Source organism: Chanodichthys erythropterus, chromosome 23 (genome assembly GCF_024489055.1).
Source record: "Chanodichthys erythropterus isolate Z2021 chromosome 23, ASM2448905v1, whole genome shotgun sequence".
In the NCBI taxonomy this organism is placed as follows: domain Eukaryota; kingdom Metazoa; phylum Chordata; class Actinopteri; order Cypriniformes; family Xenocyprididae; genus Chanodichthys; species Chanodichthys erythropterus.
In genome coordinates, this window is record NC_090243.1 from 7,247,824 (window position 1) to 7,271,204 (window position 23,381).

The window sequence follows — 23,381 nt, forward strand, 5'->3', positions numbered from 1 at the left end:
CTTATGTTATTTAATCTTTTTTATAATTAAAAGAATAAATATTTCACAAATGCAACATTTTAAGTATACTGAGAACAGTGTCTAATCAAACTTGAATGTCTACAGAAAGATATTTTTCTGTTCTCTGGTCTTATATGTGGAACTCAGTGTTGTATTGTCAGGTGTCAGATATTGGAGATACAAAACTCTCATCAAATGATCCACTTCCAATAACTTTAAGAACAAGTGGCGTCTCTCCAAGAACCCCCTGCACCGTGATGATTGTCCGGAACTCTTTCTGCTCACTATAAGGAAAATACTGTTAGTATAATGTTTATTATTTCACTGGCCTGCATCTGATTAAACAAATACAGTTATATAGTAGAGTATTCCTGAACTAAACCTGAGGTATTACTTCACCCACTGCAGTTATATAAATATATTATTCATTTCTTGAATTAAGTATTTTTTATTTTTTGCGAGTATCGGGTAAGACTATACCTTGCAGTGAAGCTGATCTGCAACAGCTGTTTACAGGACGGTGGATTCCCAAGAGGCTTCAACACACCCGAATCTGGACTCACCCTGAACACTTCATTATCACCTTCAGCATCTAGACACAAAACAAAACATGAGCTCAGCTAGATACAAGGTAATTACCACGATTGTAACGATCACACGATAAAAGACTGGTTTAAAGGTGCAATCTGTTATTACTGCAAGTTTGTCAATGCTAATGCAACTACTGAACATGGTCATTCCACTCCAGTGCCAAATCATTTTACCTGTAAGTGCGGTCCAGTAGCTACAGGAGCCACCTCTGTTGTAGAGGTAGACCTCTTTGATAGTTGTTTGTCCAACATAGCAGGTGCCAAAATCCACAGTGGCACTAGACAGGTGCAGTGTTGGTAATGCCAGATGAGCACGAAGGGACACTGTCTGAAACAGTGCAAACAGACAACAGTATTTAACAGAATTTGACATTAAAGAAACATTGCTGCTAATTTATAACTATCTTGGTACAATATCATTCAAAAGTTTGGGGTCAGTAGAATTTTTTTTTTAAATGATTTAAAAAAAAAAGTCTCTTATTCTCACCAAGGCTGCATTTATTTGACCAAAAATACAGTAAAATAAGTAATATTTTAAAATATTATTACAATTCAATATATATATATATTTTTATTATTTGAATCTATGTAAAAATGTAATTTATTCCTGTGATGGCAAAGCTGAATTTTCAGCATCATTACTCCAGTGTCACATGATCCTTCAGAAATCATTATAATATGATAATCTGCTGCTCAAGAAACATTTCTTATTATTATCAATATTGAAAACATTTGTGCTGCTTAATATTTTTGTGGACCTTTTTTCAGGATTCTTTGATGAATATAAAGTTCAAAAGAACAGCATTTATTTAAAATAGAAATCTTCTGTGGCATTACAAATATATTTACTGTCACTTTTGATCAATTTAATTTATCCTTGCTGAATAAAAGTATACATTTCTTTTTATAAAAATCTTACAGACGGTAGTGTAGATTATCAAAAGTTTTCAAACTGGGGTCTGGGGGCCAGTTAGAGGGAAAAAATTAAATTAATTTAAATTTAAATTTAAATATAATAATATTTAATTAATAACATTTTATTTATTTATATTTATTCATATTATTTATTTATTATTATTTTAAAAAAAGTCCAAATTTGACAATTACTTCTCTGTAAATACTGGCTTGAATGAGGCTATTGTTCCAGGATAATATGATTCCCACAAGATGGGGATGAGATGGGGATATTATTACCCACCTTTGGGTGTGATAACTTTGAATAATGTCAGCTAATAGTCATTAATACCGGCTTTGTGCACCTCCCAAAGTGCATTTTTTCTGAGATTGGATCATTTAAAAAATTTAAAGAAAGCAAGTGTAGAGACCTGTACGCTGTTATTGCTGTACTGAATGGTCAAACTTTGCTGAAACTGTAGTGTCCTTTCACCAACATCACTGCACAGAAGGGTAGCAGAGAGCTGAGCATCTGATTCCTCACATGATTCATTCAGACAGGTCAGAAGCGAAGCTGAATTATGGAAAGCCACCTTAACCTGCAAATTAAAAAGATAATTGAAACCATTTCTGGATCAGACTGACAAATGTTGAGAGATTTAGCACCTGTAAATATGGTGCTAAATGAGCAGGAACACAATCGATGCTTCTGAAAACTTATACTTCCTTACTACATAGTGTGTGAAAAACAGTACGGCAACAAAAGTATTTGAAAACCATAGGCGAAAAGTACCCAGATTACCCACTACTTCCGCCAAGATTCTGAAATGCGCATCGATGGACACGTTACAATCCCATGAGGAAACAAGAGTGTAGTTTTGAATGGCGGTGAAGCGACGCAACTGACACCATAGGTCACAGTTGCAAAGTTTAAATCCAAACATAGTACCTACTATACAGTAAGCAAATATATTCAAATATGTATGTTTGCACAGACCTGCATTATGTGTTTAGGCTGTAACAGAAGCAATGTTTGCTCGTCTCCTGGCCCAGAGAGTCCTTGTGTGTGCCTGTGAGAGGGTGAGCTGCCGATCAATTTATGGGTCTGTCGGGGCCGCAGCACTGAGAATGGGGGGGGTGTACTCAGTCTGAAACTCAAGGCCATATCGGTATTGTTCTTCAGCTGGAACGTCCGAGAGATCATGGATTCCTTCTACGCTTAAAAAACGGAAAGACAAAAATATCTAGCTAAACCCTCACACCACCAACAGGCACTGTCATACTTAACTTGCTTGTCTTTAATTTGGATACATATTGTTATAAGTGCACCTGTGTGTGAGATGTTCTCTCTAGTGTATCACTGGCAGCTGCAGTGAATTCCAGTACCTCTGAATCCTCTGCCATCTGCACTGACAAACTACACACACACACAGTGGTTACTAGTGTTCTGTTCTATCATGTAAACTATTAAATATATGTGTATTAAACACATCTGCTACTCACATGGCAGGTTTTACATTCGCCTGCATGTCCAGCCTTAGAGGTTGTAGTTCATAGCCCTGGGTTCTCTCTACTTTGCCTGGAGTCAGTGACGCAAGCTACAAGATGAATAATATGGGTACTGTATGATATTATCAGTAGTGTAAACGTATGGATTTCATTTCACACACTCACATACCTTAGAGTCCAGAGTCATGAAACCCAAAGCATAACCCAAACATCTTTGATTGGCTGAACATGACAGGATCAGAGGAGTGAAAGACACGTGAATGGTGCTACTGCCCCCTGCTGGAACTACCTGTATTAAAGCATATATTAAATGTATGTAAAATATAAATTCTATTTTTTAATATTACATTATATTATATAATTTAACAGTGACTGTGAAAGCAGCATACATATTTGTATTACTGATATATTACTGATAAATGCCTTTTCAATTATTGGCACATTATTATTTCATGTTGGGATTTTTTATTTGTAAATCTTATGAAAAAAATGTTTAAATAAAACATTTAAAGATTAACAACAAAATTACAGTTATTATTTATTAGTAGGTTAACTAAGCTATGGAAGAGGATTAGGGCCAAGCAATAATAAAAAACTAAAACCATCTTGAGATTAAAGTTGTTAAATTTCGAGAAAAAACTTAACTCGAAACTCGAAATAAAATGTTGAGAATAAACTCATAATTTAATGTTATGAGTTTATTCTCAACATTCTCGTAATTTAACGAGTTTATTCTCAACATTTTATCTCGACCTTTTTCTCGAAATTTAACACGTTTTTTCTCGAAATTTAACGAGTTTATTCTCAACATTTTATTTCGACTTTTTTCTCGAAATTTAACGATTTTTTTCTCGAAATTTAACAACTTTAATCTCAAGATGGTTTTAATTTTTTATTATTGCTTGGCCCTAATCCTCTTCCTCTTTTGACTCAGGCTGCCCATTCAGGCTTTCTCAAGCCAACATCAAAGTTTGTTCACAATCTTTAGCTTCTAGTTATTAATGTTTTACATTCAGATATGTAAATAAAACACATTCTAATGGAGACCTGGAACAGTGCTGATCCCCATAACCTACAGTTTGCTGTGGAGTGATGCAGTATGGGTAGTCAGAGACATTCCCTTCATGAGGCTTCAGAAACACAGAGAACAGCTTCTTCACTGGAGCCAGAGACACAGAAGCCTCAGTGCCTTCTTCTCCATCACATTCTTCCTCACTCTCTCCAAAATCATCCTATAAAACAAAAGAAAAATGTTTCAATAAGTGAAATGAAAAACTTTTTGGTTTGTGTAGTGAAGCTGCCCCAGAACAATCTGTTTTGGGATGTTGCCGTGAAAACTAAGGCAAGACTCACAGATTTGGTCATGAATGTCGAGCTTGTTCCTTCTCTGCTGGGGGTGTTGTTGTCATTCCATGTGGGTGGGAACATGACGGATGAGTCCAGCCCTCCAACAACCTCATTACCATCTGCATCCTTCAGGGGAAAGGGCTCACCACATGCAACCAAGAGATCTATCAACTTACTATCGCCAACCTCCAAGTTGTAGGTCACCCAATCCAAACGGATTTCTGAGAGGTTTCAGAAAATAGGCAGTTTTGATATAAAAGTTAACAATTAGACATGAGAATGAGAAGCATTTGTAAACATGATGTGATGAACAACTCACCAAACGGACTGGTGTTAATGAGCCGTAAAGAGCGTGACACAGTGTCTCCTCCAGAAACATGGCTTCCAAATCTGTCAATCATAAATTTCAAGGAATAATCTTTGCATGTAAACTGCAACATCTAAAGTATCCTGAATACTGACCTTATAATTGGACCCTGGTTCTGATTGTCAGGCTGTGGTCCAATCATCTGAAAGTAAATAGGGCAGCCCCTCACAGACATCTGGATAGGAATGGGAGTTGGATCTAGATCTCCAACCTAAAAAATGTCATAAATTCACAAGAATTCATTGTAACTCAGGTGTTTGATTCGAGAAAGGCAAAATACTTATTGTGAAATATACCTTGCATATAAGGTTGTCCTGATAATCTCCCCACATATTGGTGAAAGCAGTGATATTGATGGTTTGACTCTCAAATGGGCCGAGCATTCCCTTGTTTGGTTTAACAAAGAACGCTGCACCTTTTCCATGGGAAAGCAGACAGTTCACAAATTCTGAAAGCAAAGAAAATATATTTTTGACTTTGGTGTTTCACTTTCTCTGATACTAAAGAACGGAAAGGATTAGGATGCACTGACCATCATATGCTTTCTGCTGTATTTTTTTGGCCTGGACGGAGTGGAGAGGTGCACTGCTTCTGAATGAAAAGTCCAAATAATAAAAATAATGACTCTCAAATATAATTTAATACGGAAGAGGGTTAGGGCCAAGCAATAATAAAAAATAAAAAAACATCTTGAGATTAAAGTTGTTAAATTTCAAGAAAAAACTCGTTAAATTTCGAGAAAAAAGTCGAAATAAAATTCTGTTCTCGAATTTAATAAGTTTATTCTCAACATTTTATCTCAACTTTTTTTCTCGAAATTTAACGAATTTGTTCTCATAATTTAATGACTATTCTCAACATTTTATCTCGACTTTTTTCTCAAAATTTAACGTTTTTTTTTCTCGTAATTTAACGAGTTTATTCTCAACATTTTATTTCAACTTTTTTCTCAAAATTTAACAAGTTTTTTCTCGTAATTAAACAAATTTGTTCTCATAATCTAACGATTTTTTTATCGTAATTTAACTAATTTGTTCTCATAATCTAACGACTTTTTTCTCGTAATTTAATGACTTTATTCTCAACATTTTATCTCAAATTTTTTCTCGAAATTTAACGAGTTTTTTCTCATAATTTAACAAGTTTATTCTCAACATTTTTTGACTTTTTTCTCGAAATTTAACGAGTTTTTTCAAGTAATTTAATGACTTTATTCTCAACATTTTATCTCGACTTTTTTCTCAAAATGTAACTTTTTTTATGATAACGATAATTTAACGATAATTTTATGATTTGTTCTCATAATCTAACAACTTTTTTCTTGTAATTTAACGAATTTGTTCTCATAATCTAACAACTTTTTTCTCGTAATTTAACGAGTTTATTCTCAACATTTTATCTCAAATTTTTTTCTCGAAATTTAACGAGTTTTTTCTCAACATTTTATCTCGACTTTTTTCTTGAAATTTAACGAGTTTTTTCCCGTAATTTAACGAGTTTATTCTCAACATTTTATTTCAATTTTTTTCTTGAAATTTAACGAGTTTTTTTCTCGAAATTTAACAACTTTAATCTCAAGATGGTTTTATTTTTTTATTATTGCTTGGCCCTAATCCTCTTCCGTAATTTAAATTTAATTGATAAATCATTAAAAATTATATATGATGCTATACAACATTTGAAATGTTACAATTTCAAATAAATGCTGTTCTTTTTAACTTCCTATTCATTAAAGAAAAAATGTTAGCACTGTTAGCACAACTGTTTTCTATATCGATAATAGTAAGAAACGTTTCCTGAGCACCAAATCAGCATATTAGAATGATTTCTGAAGGATCATGTGACACTGAAGACAGGGGTAATGATGCTGAAAATTCAGCTTTTCATCACAGGAATAAATTATATTTTAAAATATATTACAAAAAAACATTTTTTTTTTAAATATTATTTCACAATATAACAATAAATGCAGCCTTGATGAGCATAAGAGATTTTTTTTGTATTGATACAAAACAATTAAGCAGAATCAAGCTATGCACTGTACCTTTCAGAGTTTTCATCCGATTGTGAAGGACAGTATCCAGTAAAGTACTCTGCCTCGACAGTGAACGGAGCAGGTATAGCAGTGTGATTATTTATCAGCAACTGCCGTTTGGCTGATTTGCCAATGATGACTGGTTCATGCTCAGTGAAGTCCAGTGTGATTGGTTGGTGATTGTCATCATTTGAATTAATACTAAATATGCAAGAGTGAAGAACACAGTGAGGTTGAAGCAATGCTTTGATTTATTTTTGTAAAAAGCAAAAAAAAAAAAAAAGACTAACCAAGAAATGTGAATATGAGGTAAATGTGTCTTTACCAGTCAGAAGGCAGTGAGTAGGACACTCTGAGAGGTTTGGCTTTAGAAGAAAATCCCAGTAATAATGGACTCTCCATTCCTTTTACTTCACAAACCGCAGCCACTTCAGTCAGTTTCTCCTAAAACACATTTACAATAATGTGAGGAACAATATGTTGTACTGGAGCTTGAATTTCATCAAATGTGTAGTTTACAAGCTGTGGGTGTTAGAGTATTACAGTAGCAGCACGTACAACAGTGTGGGCGGTGAATGATACAGTGACTTCTGTTTTAGCATTGGGCTCCAAAGTGCCTGCAGAGGGATTGAAGTTTGCAGAGCAGAGACGAGCTTGTTCACCTTGGAGCTGAGAGGGAGAGAAAACATTGAGAATGACACTGAGATTTATATTATTTGGTCCAACCTGTATAATATCACAACATTATACCAGTTGAATTTTTCTGATTGGTTGACACACATTCCAAGATTGGACATAGTGAATTAAAAATTATGCAAAAATCATTTTTGCATAACATGACTTTTTTTTACAGACATGATTTGTTTATTCCATGAGCAAAAATTGTGATCTCAACATGTCTGCCACTTTGGTTTTATTAGACTACTGATACAAGTCTTCATCTCATGTGACTTTATATGATCTTTAAACTTTTTTCTGATTTATTGATGTTTTTATGTGTAAAATTGTGTGTAATGAAGAAATAAATGACTGAAGGCCCTTAATTTTCAGTAAGTATGACCACATTATGGTTCAATATTATTTCATCATGTTCTTTCCAAACTAGTAACACTGGTTTGGGTATTTTTAACAAGATAAAAACATCTTGAGATAAACAGATTACATAAACTGCCACTTCCTCACCTTGCCCCAGGTGAAGTGGGCTGGCAGTAGTGTTTGGTTAAACAGGGTAACGCTGCCTGTCTGTGGAACACCTACATACAGATCAGCAAACACCAGCTCGCAGCTCAGCAAGCACACCTGAGGAGACTGGACGACCGCCCGTACAGAGAGGTGACTGAAGACAAACACAAATGCACACCTTCACTCCAATATGTGACAAAAGAGTAATAATAACATTAGGTAACATTCAAGTAGTTTTCTCTTCTTCTAGTTCTTATTGACATCTGTACAATACAACAAATGATGTGACTCATTTCCTCACCATCCAGTGCCGTTGAGCACAGAAAGCAGTAGGACTGACTCGAAACAAAGACAGTACAGGGCTCTGAAGACCACATCCACACTGCAGGACGCCAGCGGAGGCAGCACACCTTTATTTGGATTGATATACACCTAATCACACATGCAGAAAAGAAGATACAAAAACTTTTTGTTATATTTTGTTATATAGCATGCAAATCAATAAAAACCTTGATATGTATATGAATATTATTATTATTATTATATCCTTTTATATTGATTTTACAAAATACATATTATTAGTAATGTATACTGTATGTATATAAATATAAATCTAAATATGTATATATGTATATAAGTATATACACTACCGTTCAAAAGTTTGGGGTCAGTAAAAATCTTTATTTTTATTTTTTTTTAAATAAATTAAAGAAATTAATACTTTTATTCAGCAAGGATGCATTAAATCAATCAAAAGTGACAGTAAAGACATTTATAATGTTACAAAAGATTAGATTTCAGATAAACACTGTTCTTTTGAACTTTTTATTCATCAAATAATCCTGAAAAAATTGTACACATTAAATGTTTCTTGAGCAGCAAATTGACATATTAGAGTGATTTCTGAAGGATCATGTGACACTGAAGACTGGATTAACGATGCTGAAAATTCAGCTTTGCCAACACAAGAATAAATTACATTTTAAAATATTTTCAAATAGAAAACAGTCATTTTAAATTGTAATAATATTTCACAATATTACTGTTTTTGCTGTATTTTTAATTAAGTAAATGTAGCCTTGGTGAGCAGATGAAACTTCTTTTAAAAAACATTACAAATCGTACCGATCCCAAACTTTTGAGCGGTAGTATACCTTTTTACAGTTATTTTACAAAGTAATATTATATAATTATTATTTTATAAAATCACATGTAAATATTTTATTATATATTTTATTTTATATATAAGTTTATTTATTATTATTATTATTCGGCTTTGTTAAAACCCAAGACTTAATTTTTAAGAGGTGTAAATATTGTGTTGTACCAATCCCTTGATGGGCGGCTTGGTGTGGGACAGTTCTTCTAGGCTCCAGGGGGCATCTACCAGGCTGTTATTGGTGATATGAATGGTAGAGGTGCTCTCATTTCCCATTTCCAGCAAACCAAAATCCAGACTGGGCACATTCACTGAGCAATGCGGACCCTGAGGCACCATATAAAAATACTGCATATTAATTAAATTGTAAGACATAATTTCCTAAGGAGAACATTTGTGGTGGCCTTCACACAGCATACTGAGTTTAAATCAGTAGAGGGAAAAGGGATTCAAACACCTCTGACCTTAAATGTGACCTCAATGGCCAGTCCTACAGTTTTAGGATGGTGCTGAATGTGACACTGCAGGGTGGAGGTCAAATGACCAGGATTCCTTCCGGTCAGAACCAGCTCCATGTCAAGACACTCATTTATCTCTGTAAGCAACAACAGGTTCAGCATATTACGGTGTGTCATGTTAGAATACATTCATTTGTTCGTTTGTTTATTAATTAATAGATTTATACTCTATTTTTGTATACTTGTACTCTAAGTTTGGGCTCTGTAAGATTTTTTTTTTTACTAGGCTGCATTTATATGTTCAAAAACTCAGTAAAAACAGTAATATTGTGAAATATTATTATATTTTAAAATAAGCGTTTTAAACTGTAATTTATTCCTGTGACGGCTGCAGCCATTTTGGCAAACATCTTCAGTGTTGATCCTTCAGAAATCATTCTAATATGCTGATTTTGGTGCTCAAGAAGTCTTTATCGTCACTTTTGATCAATTTAATGAATCCTTGCTTAATAATCAATTTCCTTCAAAAAAAAAAATAAAAAATCTTACAGACCCCAAACTTTTGAATGGTAATGTATATCTGTTTGTTCATACACACTGTAAAAACGACAACTCAAAATTGTTCACCTTACTAAGATTTTTGCATTCACTGACAATAAAATTGCTAGTTGGAACTTGAACTATCTGTTGTAAGCCACTTGAACTCACTTTCAGACGTTTCTGAGGAAAAGTTCATCTTATTTAATAAATTGAGTTGATTTTATTTTGAAGTTGTAGTTGACACCCACAAAGCAAAATCCCCAGTGTTAAATTAACACCCAAAGTGAACATATGAGTCCATCTTGCCGGGTGTTAAAAAGTAACACTGAAGCAGTGTTAAAGTTAATGAGATAATTGATTGATGATTGACAATTAGTGGAGACACCTGATGATAATAAGCAGAATCATTGAAGAAACAACAAGAGAAAAAGAGAGAGACACAACATCTACAACTGACTTCCAGCCATTAAACATTATTACACTTATTATTAACCAGATTGATTTGATTTCTGTCATACATCAACAAAAGTTCTTATTGAGAATTAACAGATGTTTAGATGTTAATGTTAAATGAAAGTTTAGTTTGAAGTCACCATGATGGTGAAAAGCATTTCCTTTAGTTGGGCTCTTGACTCTATTAATTAATATTAATTTATCTCTGGCTGCTCCAACTTTGTGTTTGTAAAGCACGTTTGTTATGGCCAGAGAAATTATGATCTGGGCTGTGTTTCCCAAAAGTGCTGTGAGCCAAAGTTGATCAATTTAGGTTTACAATGCTTTGTGAAGCACAGTCATAATGGTTGTGTTTTCTTATTGTGAAATGGCCAGATTCATTGGTGACATCCAGTATTAACTGGTGATATAGATGTAATATTATTTCTTATAGTAAATCGGTTACCACTTGAGATCCAGCAGAGCTTTTATAATCTGAAGGTTTTTTTTAAAAAACACACAGACATAAAGAATCAGCATATGACCCTCAACAATGGTGACAATAAAAAAAAGTGCTTCATGTTGCAGTGCATGATGGGAGCCACCAATCAAAATTTAAACTCAAAATAGTAAGTTATTACAGATTTGAAAGTTCCAGTAACTTGAATTTAAAAAACTTAGTTGTCAGAACTTGAAAAACGTAGCTGACGCAACTTAATAATTGTAGTTCTTCAAAACTTAAAAAAATAAGTTGATATCTTCAACTCAAAAATTCTGTGCAGTCGGTTGCCTTGAAAATTTGAGTTGAACTAACTTTTTCTTTTTTACAGTGCATTAATTCACTGACACACTGCAAAGCTCTGACCTATTTCTCCTGTTGAGGGCTCCACTTCAATGACGTGACAGTCAACAATACGCTCCCATTCAAAGTGAATGACTGATTTGCTGTGATTCCACATCTGAAACACACACAGACACAAAATACAAAAGCATGTGGTAAATTAAGAAAAGGAATCATTTTGACCTCTAGACTCAGCGCTACCTTGAATGTCCTGCAGATTGTGTTGTTTATGTATGTTTCGCCTGGTATTAAAACAGCATACGGCTCAAGAAGGATTTTATACGGCTCAGCAGAACCTTTCACTTCAAGCTCTAAAACGGTCACATCATTTACTTGGAGAGCTGTGTCGAGAGATGTCCTGCAAATCAGCAAATATAAGTTTCTATATGGCATGTGCTTATTGATTGAAAAATCTTACATTTATGTTAAATGAATTTTAAATTCAAATATCAGTTCATTTCACCCATTATCACTGATTCTGGGTGGATTAGGAACATCCATGATCACCAAGCGGCAGACACTGTGGTACTCTTTCAGCTGAGACAGAGAGAAAATAAGTGTTCAGAGGAATGTACAGATGTTCACATGTGTATAAGGGGCCATTCACACAGAATGTGTAATTTCCATTCCACTGCACTGCTTTTCCACTATTTTTCAATGTAAACACACACTAGATGGACGTCTTTAACTGTTGCGCTAACGTCTGAAAAAGCGGTGCTCAAGTTCCACTGACCTGTGTCTTGCATTTTTAACAGCAAAAACGCATTCTGTGTAAACCAGCCCTAAGTGTGTTTATATGTGTGAGTGCACATACGTACATCCTTGGGACAGTATGTAAGCAGGAACTCATGTTCCTGTGCAGGGGTCAGGATGCCCATAACTGGACTGATGCTGAACACACTGTCTGTATCAAGATGATGCTGAATGCTGGAAGGATTTATAGCCTCTCCAGGCAACAAACATTGAAGGTTGGGCTTCATTGTCTGCCAGTGGTATGGGAGCTCCAAGTGTCTACAGAGAAGCAAAATAATGATTCATTAATATAGCATTAAGTATCTACTGTATATACTATTCTGTGTTTACGCAGATGTGTGCAGGAAGCTCACGCGTTGTTTTTTACGACCACCGTCTTCTGCAAGGTGGAATGTGTATTGGTTGGGTTGAATCTGACAAAATGGTCAGCTGTGATATCACACAACTCCCCAAATTCAGGCTGATCCTCTCCACCTGATACTGAAACCAGCTCCACAGTGACCAGCTGACCTGTGCCTGAGAAAATATATTGAAAGATGTATACATATATATCTTTGGAGGGTTTTGTTTTAGTCTACATCTACATTAATCCAGATACATTTAAAAAAAAAAAAAAAAAATTCTCTACTTGTTGACCTTCCATCCACACTAATAAGTTTTGGTAACACTTTATTTTAGGGTCTTTTAACTAGTTGCTTATTAGCATGCATATTACTATAATACTGGCTATTTATGAGTACTTATTAAGCACATATTAATGCCTTATTCTGCATGACCAGATTCTACATTCTTAATTCTACCCAATACCTAAACTTAACAACTACCTTATTAACTATTAATAAGCAGTAAATTAGGAGTTTATTGAGGGAAAAGTCGTAGTTAAGAGTTTATATGTGTTCCCTATTCTAAAGTGTTACCATAGTTTTTTGAAAATGCTCTCCCAAGTAAATGAATTTGAAAATGTAGTTTTTGCCCAGTAGTGTGGACTGTGAAAACAAAGGTATTTGAAAACGATGACACGTTCAGTCATGTGACACATATTGCACCCATAGATATCTATGGGTATACCAGCATTGTTGTACTTGCTATTCATTTTTATAGTGTTGTTAAAAATAAATGTTACTTTGTACATTCTTCATATTACAGTCCAGCAAAGATACCTGCAGAGAATTCGCTCAGTAATGAGGGCAAAACATGAGGGCAATTGTGTTTTAGACCGTACACTCTTAAAAATTATAGTTTCCAAAAGGGGGGGGGGGTTTCGCAGTGATGTCATAATAGAACCATTTTTGGTTTTGCAAAGAACCTTTCAGTGAAAGAAGTGAAACCAACTTTCATAGAAAACCATTTTTTCTTAGTGTAAAGAACTTTTGAATAACCTAAATATAAAGAACCTTTTGTGGAAGGGAAAGGTTCTATGGATGTTAAAAGTCCTTCATGGAACCATAGATGCCAATAAAGAACATATATTTAAGAATGTACATGGAATAGCGATTTTGAGTGCGATCTGGGCACACCAGAAAGTGGTCGGATATTTTGCTAATAAAATGATTGTGCCAGAAGAATAGCATGAGAATTTTATTATGCTGGTATCATCTCAATGAGCTTTTATTACATTTAATGCATGCGCAGTAAGATGAAACATTTCCTGACATTTCAGTATAAACGAGAAACTTTTGGAAAAGGCTTGAAAATGCTAGTGTGGAAGCAGATAATTTTGAAATGAAAACGTTACTGTCAAATGTAGACATGATCTCAGAGAGATCTCAGAGAAGAAGTTCTTATTGTATTTACATATTTAAGCTTGGTTGAATTGACTCCTTACCTTGGAGGGTGATGTCCTTCACTTGACAGTTATCACAGACAATGGTGAAGTCCTGAGAAATGATCTCAGCAGTTGTGGGGTAAAACACAACCTAAACAATAAGATAAATCCAAACATTTTGAGCAACATCAGTCTTTATGAATCACTGTATTCACAAGATATGATAATAAGCATAAATCAGCATATTCATAGCCTTTCAGAATGTGTCTTTCTTTGCAAGTTTCTTAGGTGATAGCATGATGCACTACAAAATCTGAAAAAAACTTCTAAAAATCTGTTCAGCCAACCACAAGCATTTATTTTTAATCATAATTACAGTCACTAAAAAGTTACAATGATTATACGGGTTGACTATACTATCTCACAAATGTATGTCAATCAAATCAAAAGAAAGAAAAATGCGTATATTTTAAAAGGAAGATTAAACAAACATATGATAATGTGGAATCTCCTAGAGGATATTTAGGTCATTTGTGTGAAACTGGTTAGTATGTACTATATAAGGTTTTCTTGGCTTTTGCTGCTGATTGAGTCGATTGGCTGTCAGCATCACAATCTGTGCTCTTCAGTCAGTAATATCTCACCTCAATGACAGTGGCCTGTCCAGGGAGAAGACCAAAAATACAAGGACTGATGGCAAAGGGAGGCTGTTCTGCGAAAGTAGACTTCACTGCAGACTGAGAAAAAACTATTAAAATTACTTCTCAGGATGGTTAACAATATACCAAGACAGATCAAAAGCAATCAAGGTTAAAGTCACAATGTAACAGACAGAGACAGGTCCTTTATTCCATATTGTGACATATTGTATCCCTGTTTGTAAGAACGGGACGGATTTAAATGGATTAAATGGTTAGAGAAGTCTGACATACGTCATAAGAGATAAGTCTGTCTTTTTACAGGAAGATCAAGTTATGACATTTTGATTAAAAATTATGAGCTCAAAACAATGTAGATCAATAACATGCAACAGATAGAGTGAACTTTAAGTTAATTTTGACTTTAAGCCATTGTTTGTATTAAAATGTACAGCTAAAACTGGATTTGCAATACTTTTTTCTACTGTATATAACATAATAAGAAATATGAGATCTGTTGGAAGCTATAAATAATAATACTATCAAAGAAAGGAATTAAAACTATGAGCTGAATGAGTTTTCATGTCGACATTTGCTTGCTTACCCTAAGGCTTGAGGCAGGCCACTGTTTCTTAGGCATTACACAGAATGTTCCAGCACTCAGTCCTTCATTCCGACATAACACCTCCATAAACTTCACCCCTCCTGCCAGGCAGTAACCACAGTCTATGACAGCAGGCACTGGCACATGAAAAGTGGAGAGGAAATGATTCATTTAGGTCCAAATAAACATTTTTGGGTGAACTATCTCTTTAAGATCTAGATGTTAAAAGAGTTAGGTTTATTTTGACTCACAAGTGAGTATTGGAGGGGGTCTTCGGGCCTCTATCGGTATAATGAGAGGATACGGCAACTGCGTCTCCACAACTAGAGCGTCCTCATAGTCAGCCAGAGAGTCTGGAGCAAAACGCACCATATACTGGCAGCTCATTCCAGGAGCGACAATCCCTCCCTCACCAGGGAATCTGCCTGTTGAACATAAAGCTTTGTTATAATATTTCTTATTTTGATGCCAAAAAAGCTGAAATCACATTAGGTATGGCAGTAATTTTTCACATTTTTAACAGTAGATGTCACTGTTTTACTATTTTGCCACCTGAAGCTGCAGGGTAAATACCAAAGTAATTTTTTTTTATATAATTCCTCAGTCAGAATCTTGTGATATTCCATACCCGGCAGAGATAACCTTGCTATTTCCTCTATCACTGCTACAAAATGCCTAACAGATTCAATGGAAACCTGCCAACATAAATGAGCCTTTCATGAGGTCAGCAGGTACTTTTTTGAGTCTCACCCAAACCAACAGAGAAGTGTGGGGAGGTTGGAGGAATCATTCGAATGTGACGGCTGGTCGCAGTCATGTTTTTGAGTTCCACCACAGTCTACAGAAAACAGAAGGCACTATTAAGAACTGAAAATATACCAAACTGGAACCATTCAGTAGGGAAAATCTAAAGAGCATTTACAGTAGGAGTCATGTAGTAAACAGTAAAAAACATGCAGTATACAGTGAAAACATGTTTATGATGTGGAATCAAGACAATTATTCATTCAAATAGACCAAAATAAATGAAATATAAGGTGCTTTTATACCTCATAGACTTGTCCTACTCTGTAGTCAGTGAAGAAGATCACAGGTGGATTCGCAGTGAAGATGGGAGCGGGACCCTCGGGACTTATATTAAAAGATAGAATTTTGTGAACACAATTTGAGCTTACATTAAAGGGATAGTTCACCCAAAAATGAAAATTATCCCATGATTCACTCACCCTTAAGCCATCTTAGGTTTAAAAGACTATGTTCTACTGCCATGTATGGCCGTCTGCCGGAAACTAGTTATTTTAGTTTATAAAGTTTTAAATATGGATATTTTTCTTACAAAAACCCATCGCTTCACTTCAGAAGGCCTTTATTAACCACCTGGAGCTGTATGGATTATTTTTATGATGGATGGATGCATTTTTTGGACTTCAAAATCACGCCCCCCATTTACTACCATTATAAAGCTTAGAAAAGCCAGGATATTTTTAAATATATCTCTGACTGTGTTTAGCTGAAAGAAGATAGTCATATACACCTAGGATGGCTTGAGGGTGAGTAAATCATGGGATAAATTAAATTTTTGGCTAAATCCTACTATGTATCCTAAACTGAAATGCCTTAATTATTCATTTATTAGTTAATTAAATTAATTATTAAATCAATATCAAAAAATCAAATAAAAAAAAAAAATCAACAGTTTTGACCCATAAGTATCCATCATTTTACTTGCAGTAAGCAACAATTTTTAATCCTTTTATGCATATTATGCTGACATTACATTCTCATATTAATGTATAAATTACATATTAACTGACAGAATACATGTGTGCACTTAGAAATTATTTTGTTACACTACAATTAATTTAAAAACAAACAAGCAAAAAGGGTGTTTAAAAATGGTGACCAGTCAAAGAACCTAAAATATACACTACGGTCATAAATATTTGAACATAGAATCTTTTGTGTCAACTGCCCAGCTATAAAATATGTCATTCAAACAGGATCTTTTGTTCTGTTGTTGACTGCCAAGAAGCAGAAAACAGGAACTGCACAGAGCTCATTGACTCAAAATGCTGAAAGAGTCAGCTCAGGCATTTTTGATAGTCTTGTGATTCTTTCTGCTGCTGTGAAGGGAAAACCTCATTTAAATGGTCAGAAACACTCCAGTTGGGCCAGAAAAGTGAAAGAAACAGAGGACTGATTCATTTGTAATCCAGTCTTCTCTGATTACCACCACCTGGCATGCTGATGTGTGCTTGGAGACACTAAGGTCAATAAAGGACGATAAATAAAAAAGCTATTAAGGCTGCATGGCTGGTAATATTACTAATATTACTGGTTTGCAATATCATGTTGTGTTTTTCTACATAAGTCATCAAAAAATATATCACAAAACATACAGGCAGCTTTTATAATATATGGCAGACAATAGAGTGTGATCTGTATCTTGAGTGCTCATGAGCATCATATTTCCCCTACCCAAGCTGCACAAATATTGTGGCACTAATGGTTGAATAAAGCTGTCCAAAATGCAAACAATGCAATAACAAAGAACAAGCTTTTCAGGGATTAAAAGATAAGCCATTAAGTAAACTAATTTGATAGGATAGTATTGAATCAAAGCTGTTGTTGCCCAATGGAAGATGGGAAAAAGGTTTGGAATTAAATTATTGAATTGAATTAATTAAATTATAAGTGTGTGTGTGTGGGGGGGGGGCTTAAAGTCAAAAAGGTGATTCAAACTTTCTTCCCCAAGAAAACACACATTAAAACAAAAAGGATAGGCATACCTCTCTTTGACAGTCTTTTTCCTGCCCTTTCCCACATTCTCCGGCCTCTTCCCTGGCATGATGAGAGACTTTCCCCCACGCTGGGCATTTGGAAGCAGGAAGCGAGGGTTGCGCAGGAACTTATGTCGGTCTTTGTGCTGCTGCAGGGAAGCCCTGTCTTCTGCCCGACTCCGAGCACTGGGCTTCTCCATCCAAGAGGCCTTATGCTCCACACCTAGCTTGAGTTGAAAAATTGGAAAAATAATTAATAATACTTTTTTTTTTTAAAAAAATGAACATCAGGATTTTAGGATAATTAAAAATGTATTTAAATGTATAAGGGAACATATTTTAGTATTTTAGTCATTTTTAAACCACTTTCTTGCCTGTAATACTTTTTATATGATTGTGCAGTGATAAAATCATTAAAAAATTATAGAATTTTAATATTAAAGTATATTTAATATTTATAATATTGGTAAGACTTTACAATAAGGTCTCACTTGTTAACATGAGTTAATGAATTAACTAACAACAATGAACAATATATTTTTACAGCATTTATTAACCTTTGATACTGCAAGTTAAAAAATGTTTTCCTGTTAGTTTACAGTGCATTGTTAACAGATACAACTTTGTGAAAAATGTGGTAGTAAATGTTCAGATTAACATTAAGTAAGATTAATGCTTAAGATTAATAAATGCTGCAGAAGTATTGTTCATTTTAGTTCATGTTAACTAATGTAGTTAAATAACATTCACCATATGTTACCATAATATTTCCATTTATTTCTTAAAATAATGTGCAATGTTAAAATTCCAAGCAAAATAGTTACAAACAAAATAGTAGTGTCTAGGTGCAAAGGTGATGACATACCAAAACATATACAGGTCATTCTACTCCCTTTGATATGAGGAAAACAGTATAATATATATGGAAAAACCTCAGTGCCCTTGATGGAGCTAGACTCTGGAGAGGAAGGGAGTGTAAGTGTCTCCTCTGATAATTCCAGCAGGCTCTGGGCCGTTTGTGCGGGTGGGGGGAGAGGAGTGTAACCATCATCCTGTGGTTCGGTGCTGATGTGCATATTATAGGAGATAGTTGGCTGGGCAAAGCCTGGAGTGAACTTGCCTGTAACAGATGAGAAAATGACAGTATTATGATACGTGATCTGACTGTTTGAGTATGTTTTCACTTTATAAGTCGGTGAAATATTACCTTTTGGGATTTTAACAATTGGGGTGTGGACTGTTGTATAATCCAGTGGACAAATCAAGTTGTTGCTTCTGAGAAGCTCACTGTCCACACACCACTTGAAGGCTGATTTAACTTTGGAGACATAGAGGATTGCTCTGTTTACATGGGTTTTCATGTCATAAGACTACTAAAGGCTGGAATACACTACACAATTTTTGCCCCAATTTGCAGTCTGATTAAATCAAAAATAGTTGCCAAAAGTCTGCGCCAGTCGACAGATTGAAAGATTGTGAGTATGTTGTGTTCAGAACTATTTAAAAGTCTGGTAGTTTATGATCCTCAGTAGTTTAGTGTATGATGCCCAATTTTTCTCTGTAACCATTTACAAAGTCGGCAAATGTATTATGCCTAGTGTTTTAAAATCTGTTCAGATTTTAAAAGTCGTGTAGTGTATTCCAGCCTTAACTAACTGACTGACAGACTGTGGATAGTACAAATATTGGGTTGTTTAAATAAACAGAATAGAGAAACGTACCTGGGGGGAGGCCCAGCTGATGGTAGGCCTCACCCACTTCTTCCATGATTTTGTTGTGATCATGCTCCTCTTTTGCAGCAGCTTGCAGACGGCCCTGTATGATGTGTGTCTCCAGCATATCTGCGTTCTGAATCCGTCTGTTGTATTCAGAATGCACCTGACAAAATCAAAATGATAAAATAAAAATCATAATTTAGATTATACAAATCGGATAAAACAAGAATAGCAAGTAGCAAGTACAGGACTTGCTACTGCCAATACATACAAAACACGCTGCTGTGAGCAAGTAAGACATGCTGCTGCTGCTGTACAATATAGCTGCGGCGACCAGGGCGGGCGAGAGCCGTGAGGGAACGGCGCGAGGCCGGTGACGCAAGTGATAACGAGCATCAACTGGGAGGCGGACCGGCCTTGAGTCTCTCACTGTTGTCGCTCCTCCGTGAGAGACTCAAGGCCGGTGCGCCTCCCAGGTGATGCTCGTTATCACTTGCGTCACCGGCCTCGCGCCATTCCCTCACGGCTCTCGCCCGCCCTGGTCGCCACAATAGCATACATGAATTACCCATAGCAGATCTATACAGGTGGAGCTGGGGAAGGTGAAGGGTTTCTGAAAGCAAGCTGCAACTGAGTATTAGAAGGTTGAGCAGCGAGCTCATTGGCTACTGACACAACAGGAACCAATCAGCTGTGCCTTACAGAGAATTATGTGATTGCAAGCAGATTGAGTTAAAGACCTATCAGCCTTCGCCATCTAGAGTTTCATGACAGAACTTTGTATTGAGCAGCACTTTTCAGTATTCATAATAATGAAAAAAAAATTATTGAGCACTAAATCAGCATATTAGAATGATTTCTGAAGGGTCATGTGACTGGGATCACTGAAGACTGGAGTAATGGATGTTGAAAATGCAATTACATTTTTAAAAATATATTAAAATAGGAAACTGTTATTTTAAATTGTAATAATATTTCACAATATTACTGTTTTTATGGTGGCCGGCCAAAAGAGCTCAATGCAATGCAACTGAAGAAACACCAGCAAATTAAGAAAACATCTTTATCAGTTTGACAACACGTGCTACAAATGCTCACAACGCAACCAAATACAGAAACGTGCTGCAAATATCACAGAAATGTTTCAATGGGACCCCAACAAGTGACGAACATGGCTGAGACCGCTTATTGCTCGATGTTTACTCATCAGTAGTGTTGTCGATGACCTGAAATGTGAGGTCGTGAGTGTGAGTATTTGCAATGTGTCTCTGTATTTGGTTGCGTTGTGAGTATTTACAGCATATTTGTTGTCACCCGATGAAGATGTTTCCTTAACTTGCTGATGTTTTTTCTATTTGTATGTTTTCTTCAGTTGCAGCGTGTTGAACTTTTTCGGCCACTCTAGTTTTTACTATATTTTTGATCAAATAAATGTAGCCTAGTTGAAGATTAGAGACTTCTTTCAAAAACATTAAACAATCTTACAGACCCTTAACGTTTATAGAGTATCGACCTCATTTTATTAGAGAGATTTTGCTAAGTGATGTGACAGGAGAGGCACCTGTTGTAGCTCCTCCACATATTTCTCATGGTAGTTGTTGCCTCCTCTGCGTGATTTACTGAGATTAGAAACAGTGTCCTTCCCAATCACCTCTATGGTGTAAAGGTCGTTGAATATGCTGGCCAGTAGATGAGAAATGTCCTGTACACACAAAACCAATCACTCTCAAAAATATGAAATTATCTTATAGACTTGTTTAGTGACCGTTGAAAATGATATTTAATGCCTGGCTGAAATTCTACATAACATTGTGTTCCACGGAATAAAGTCATGCTCAGGTGAAACAATACTATAGTAATTTATAGTAAATACTATAGTGTTTTTGAACCATACTATAGTAAAGTACTTGAAATAATTTATTGTGGTATTTCTATAGTTGCTGTGATAATATAACAACTATAGTAATATAAACAAATTACTTTACCCAATATTGTACTAAGTTTTATAACTTTAGGGTATATTACACTACAATATACACTACTGTAGTAAAAAAAAAAGAAAAGTATACTACAGTACAGTATTTATAACAGTTTAGCAGTTCACTATAGTTAATAATACAGTTTGCTGTAGCATTCATTACAAAGTGTTGTAAATACTATAATATATACAGTATATTACAATTTACTATAGTATGGTTCAAAAACACCATTTATAGTATTTTTGTATGAAACAACATAAATGATGACAAAATTTGCCAGTTTGACAGATTACTGGTCAAACTGTTAAAATGAATTGCAGTGGTCAGAAGTCATTCTCTTACCTGAGTTGTCTTTGATGCTGGCTTGTGTCGGTTCATGGAGGGTTCAGAGCTCTTTAGTGCGTTTAGTTTAGTTTCATCGGCCATTATTTTGTTGTGAAAAGGAGTGTAAATACTGAAACGCAAGTATTTCTGTAAGCTCGGGCGCGTGAGGTGCGTATAGCGAAGGAAGTTTGGTGATATTTTACGTAAACGTCCCAAAGATGCTAATATGTCTAATATAAAACGGAAATGCACAAATTAAAAATACGCTATGACACCATGAGTTCCCTTCTATGGTTCCCTTTACTACACTGACAGCCATGTTTGTTTAGGACGTCACCATGGTAACATATCGCGCCTCTAAAGCTCAGCATCCAATGAGATTTACTTAAACCACAAAATGTAGACTACTGTCAGTAAGGTCAGTAAGATTTTTTTGAAGAAACTAGTAGTTTTATTCAGCAAGGATGCTTTTAATTGATCGAAAGTGGGCCTAACAGAAATGAATAATGTTACAAAAGATTTATATTTAATATAAATGCTGTTCTTTTGAACTTTATATTAATCAAAGAAAAGTAATGTATTACGGTTTCCACAAAAACATCAAGCAGCACAAGTGTAGTCAACAATGATAATAATAAGACATTTTTCTTCAGCAGAAAATCAGCATATTAAAATGATTTCTTGATACACATTTGAAGACTTCAGATGCAAAAGCTTCTAAGTGCCATCAAAACATTTCTTATAAAAAGAGCATTTTTATCAAGCTTGTATGTTTAGGTTCAGTAATTTCACTTTAATGGCAATTAATAGGTCCTTTTCATTGCCATTAAAGTGAAATAACTGAAAATATACATACAAGCTTGATAAAAATGATCATTTTAGAAGAAAATTTCAGATGGCACATAGAGGCTTTTGCATCTGAAGTCTTCATATATATAAGCATAACATTATGACCACCTTCCTAATATTGTGTTGGTCCCCCTTTTGCTGCCAAAACAGCCCTGACCCGTCATGGCATCGGACTTGTTTGTTCAGCACATCCCACAGATGCTCAATTGGATTGAGATCTGGGGAACTTGGAGGTCATCAACACCTCAAACTCATTGTCGTGCTCCTCAAACCATTCCTGAACCATTTTTGCTTTGTGGCAGGTCGCATTATTACTGCTGAAAGAAGCCACAGCCACCAGGTTATACCGTTTCCATGAAAGGGTGTACATGGTCTGCAACAATGCTTAGGTAGGTGGTTCATCAGACCAGGCCACCTTTTTCCATTGCTCCGTGGTCCGGTTTTGATGTTCACTGTAGGTGCTTTCGGCGGTGGACAGGGGTCAGCATGGGTACCCTGACTGGTCTGCAGCTAATTGTGATGCACTGTGTGTTCTGACACCTTTCTATCAGAACCAGCATTAACTTTTGAGCAATTTGAGTTATAGTAGCCCATCTGTTGGATCAGACCACACAGGCCAG

General features: G+C 35.3%; 1 protein-coding gene across 1 annotated transcript; it reads right to left on the reverse strand.

Moving 5' to 3' along the window:
- Positions 1 to 157: 157 nt before the first annotated feature.
- On the reverse strand, positions 158 to 22,083 carry dlec1 (DLEC1 cilia and flagella associated protein). The gene is made up of 38 exons (XM_067378095.1): positions 21,931 to 22,083; positions 21,171 to 21,311; positions 19,616 to 19,772; positions 19,102 to 19,212; positions 18,827 to 19,014; positions 17,904 to 18,121; positions 16,164 to 16,245; positions 15,865 to 15,952; positions 15,366 to 15,539; positions 15,115 to 15,251; positions 14,517 to 14,609; positions 13,933 to 14,023; positions 12,461 to 12,623; positions 12,173 to 12,365; positions 11,818 to 11,891; positions 11,556 to 11,712; positions 11,379 to 11,472; positions 9,548 to 9,678; positions 9,252 to 9,410; positions 8,226 to 8,356; positions 7,925 to 8,078; positions 7,301 to 7,411; positions 7,068 to 7,186; positions 6,752 to 6,943; positions 5,240 to 5,298; positions 5,004 to 5,155; positions 4,803 to 4,918; positions 4,660 to 4,730; positions 4,347 to 4,561; positions 4,070 to 4,225; positions 3,163 to 3,282; positions 2,988 to 3,082; positions 2,814 to 2,901; positions 2,482 to 2,694; positions 1,916 to 2,083; positions 765 to 918; positions 481 to 583; positions 158 to 284 (listed from the first exon to the last, which is right to left on the reverse strand). The coding sequence occupies exons 1-38, from the start codon at positions 22,012 to 22,014 to the stop codon at positions 158 to 160; spliced, it is 5,079 nt and encodes a 1,692-aa protein (XP_067234196.1). The 5' UTR covers positions 22,015 to 22,083.
- Between the last annotated feature and the right edge of the window lie 1,298 nt (positions 22,084 to 23,381).

Coding starts and splice junctions, on each gene's coding strand:
- dlec1 (XM_067378095.1), bottom strand. CDS start 22,014: ATGGCCGATGAAACTAAACTAAACGCACTAAAGAGCTCTGAACCCTCC. Junction 2,902..2,987: donor GCGAATGTAAAACCTGCCAT/GTGAGTAGCAGA, acceptor GTGTGTGTGTAG/TTTGTCAGTGCAGATGGCAG. Junction 2,695..2,813: donor AGAGAACATCTCACACACAG/GTGCACTTATAA, acceptor TAAGCGTAGAAG/GAATCCATGATCTCTCGGAC.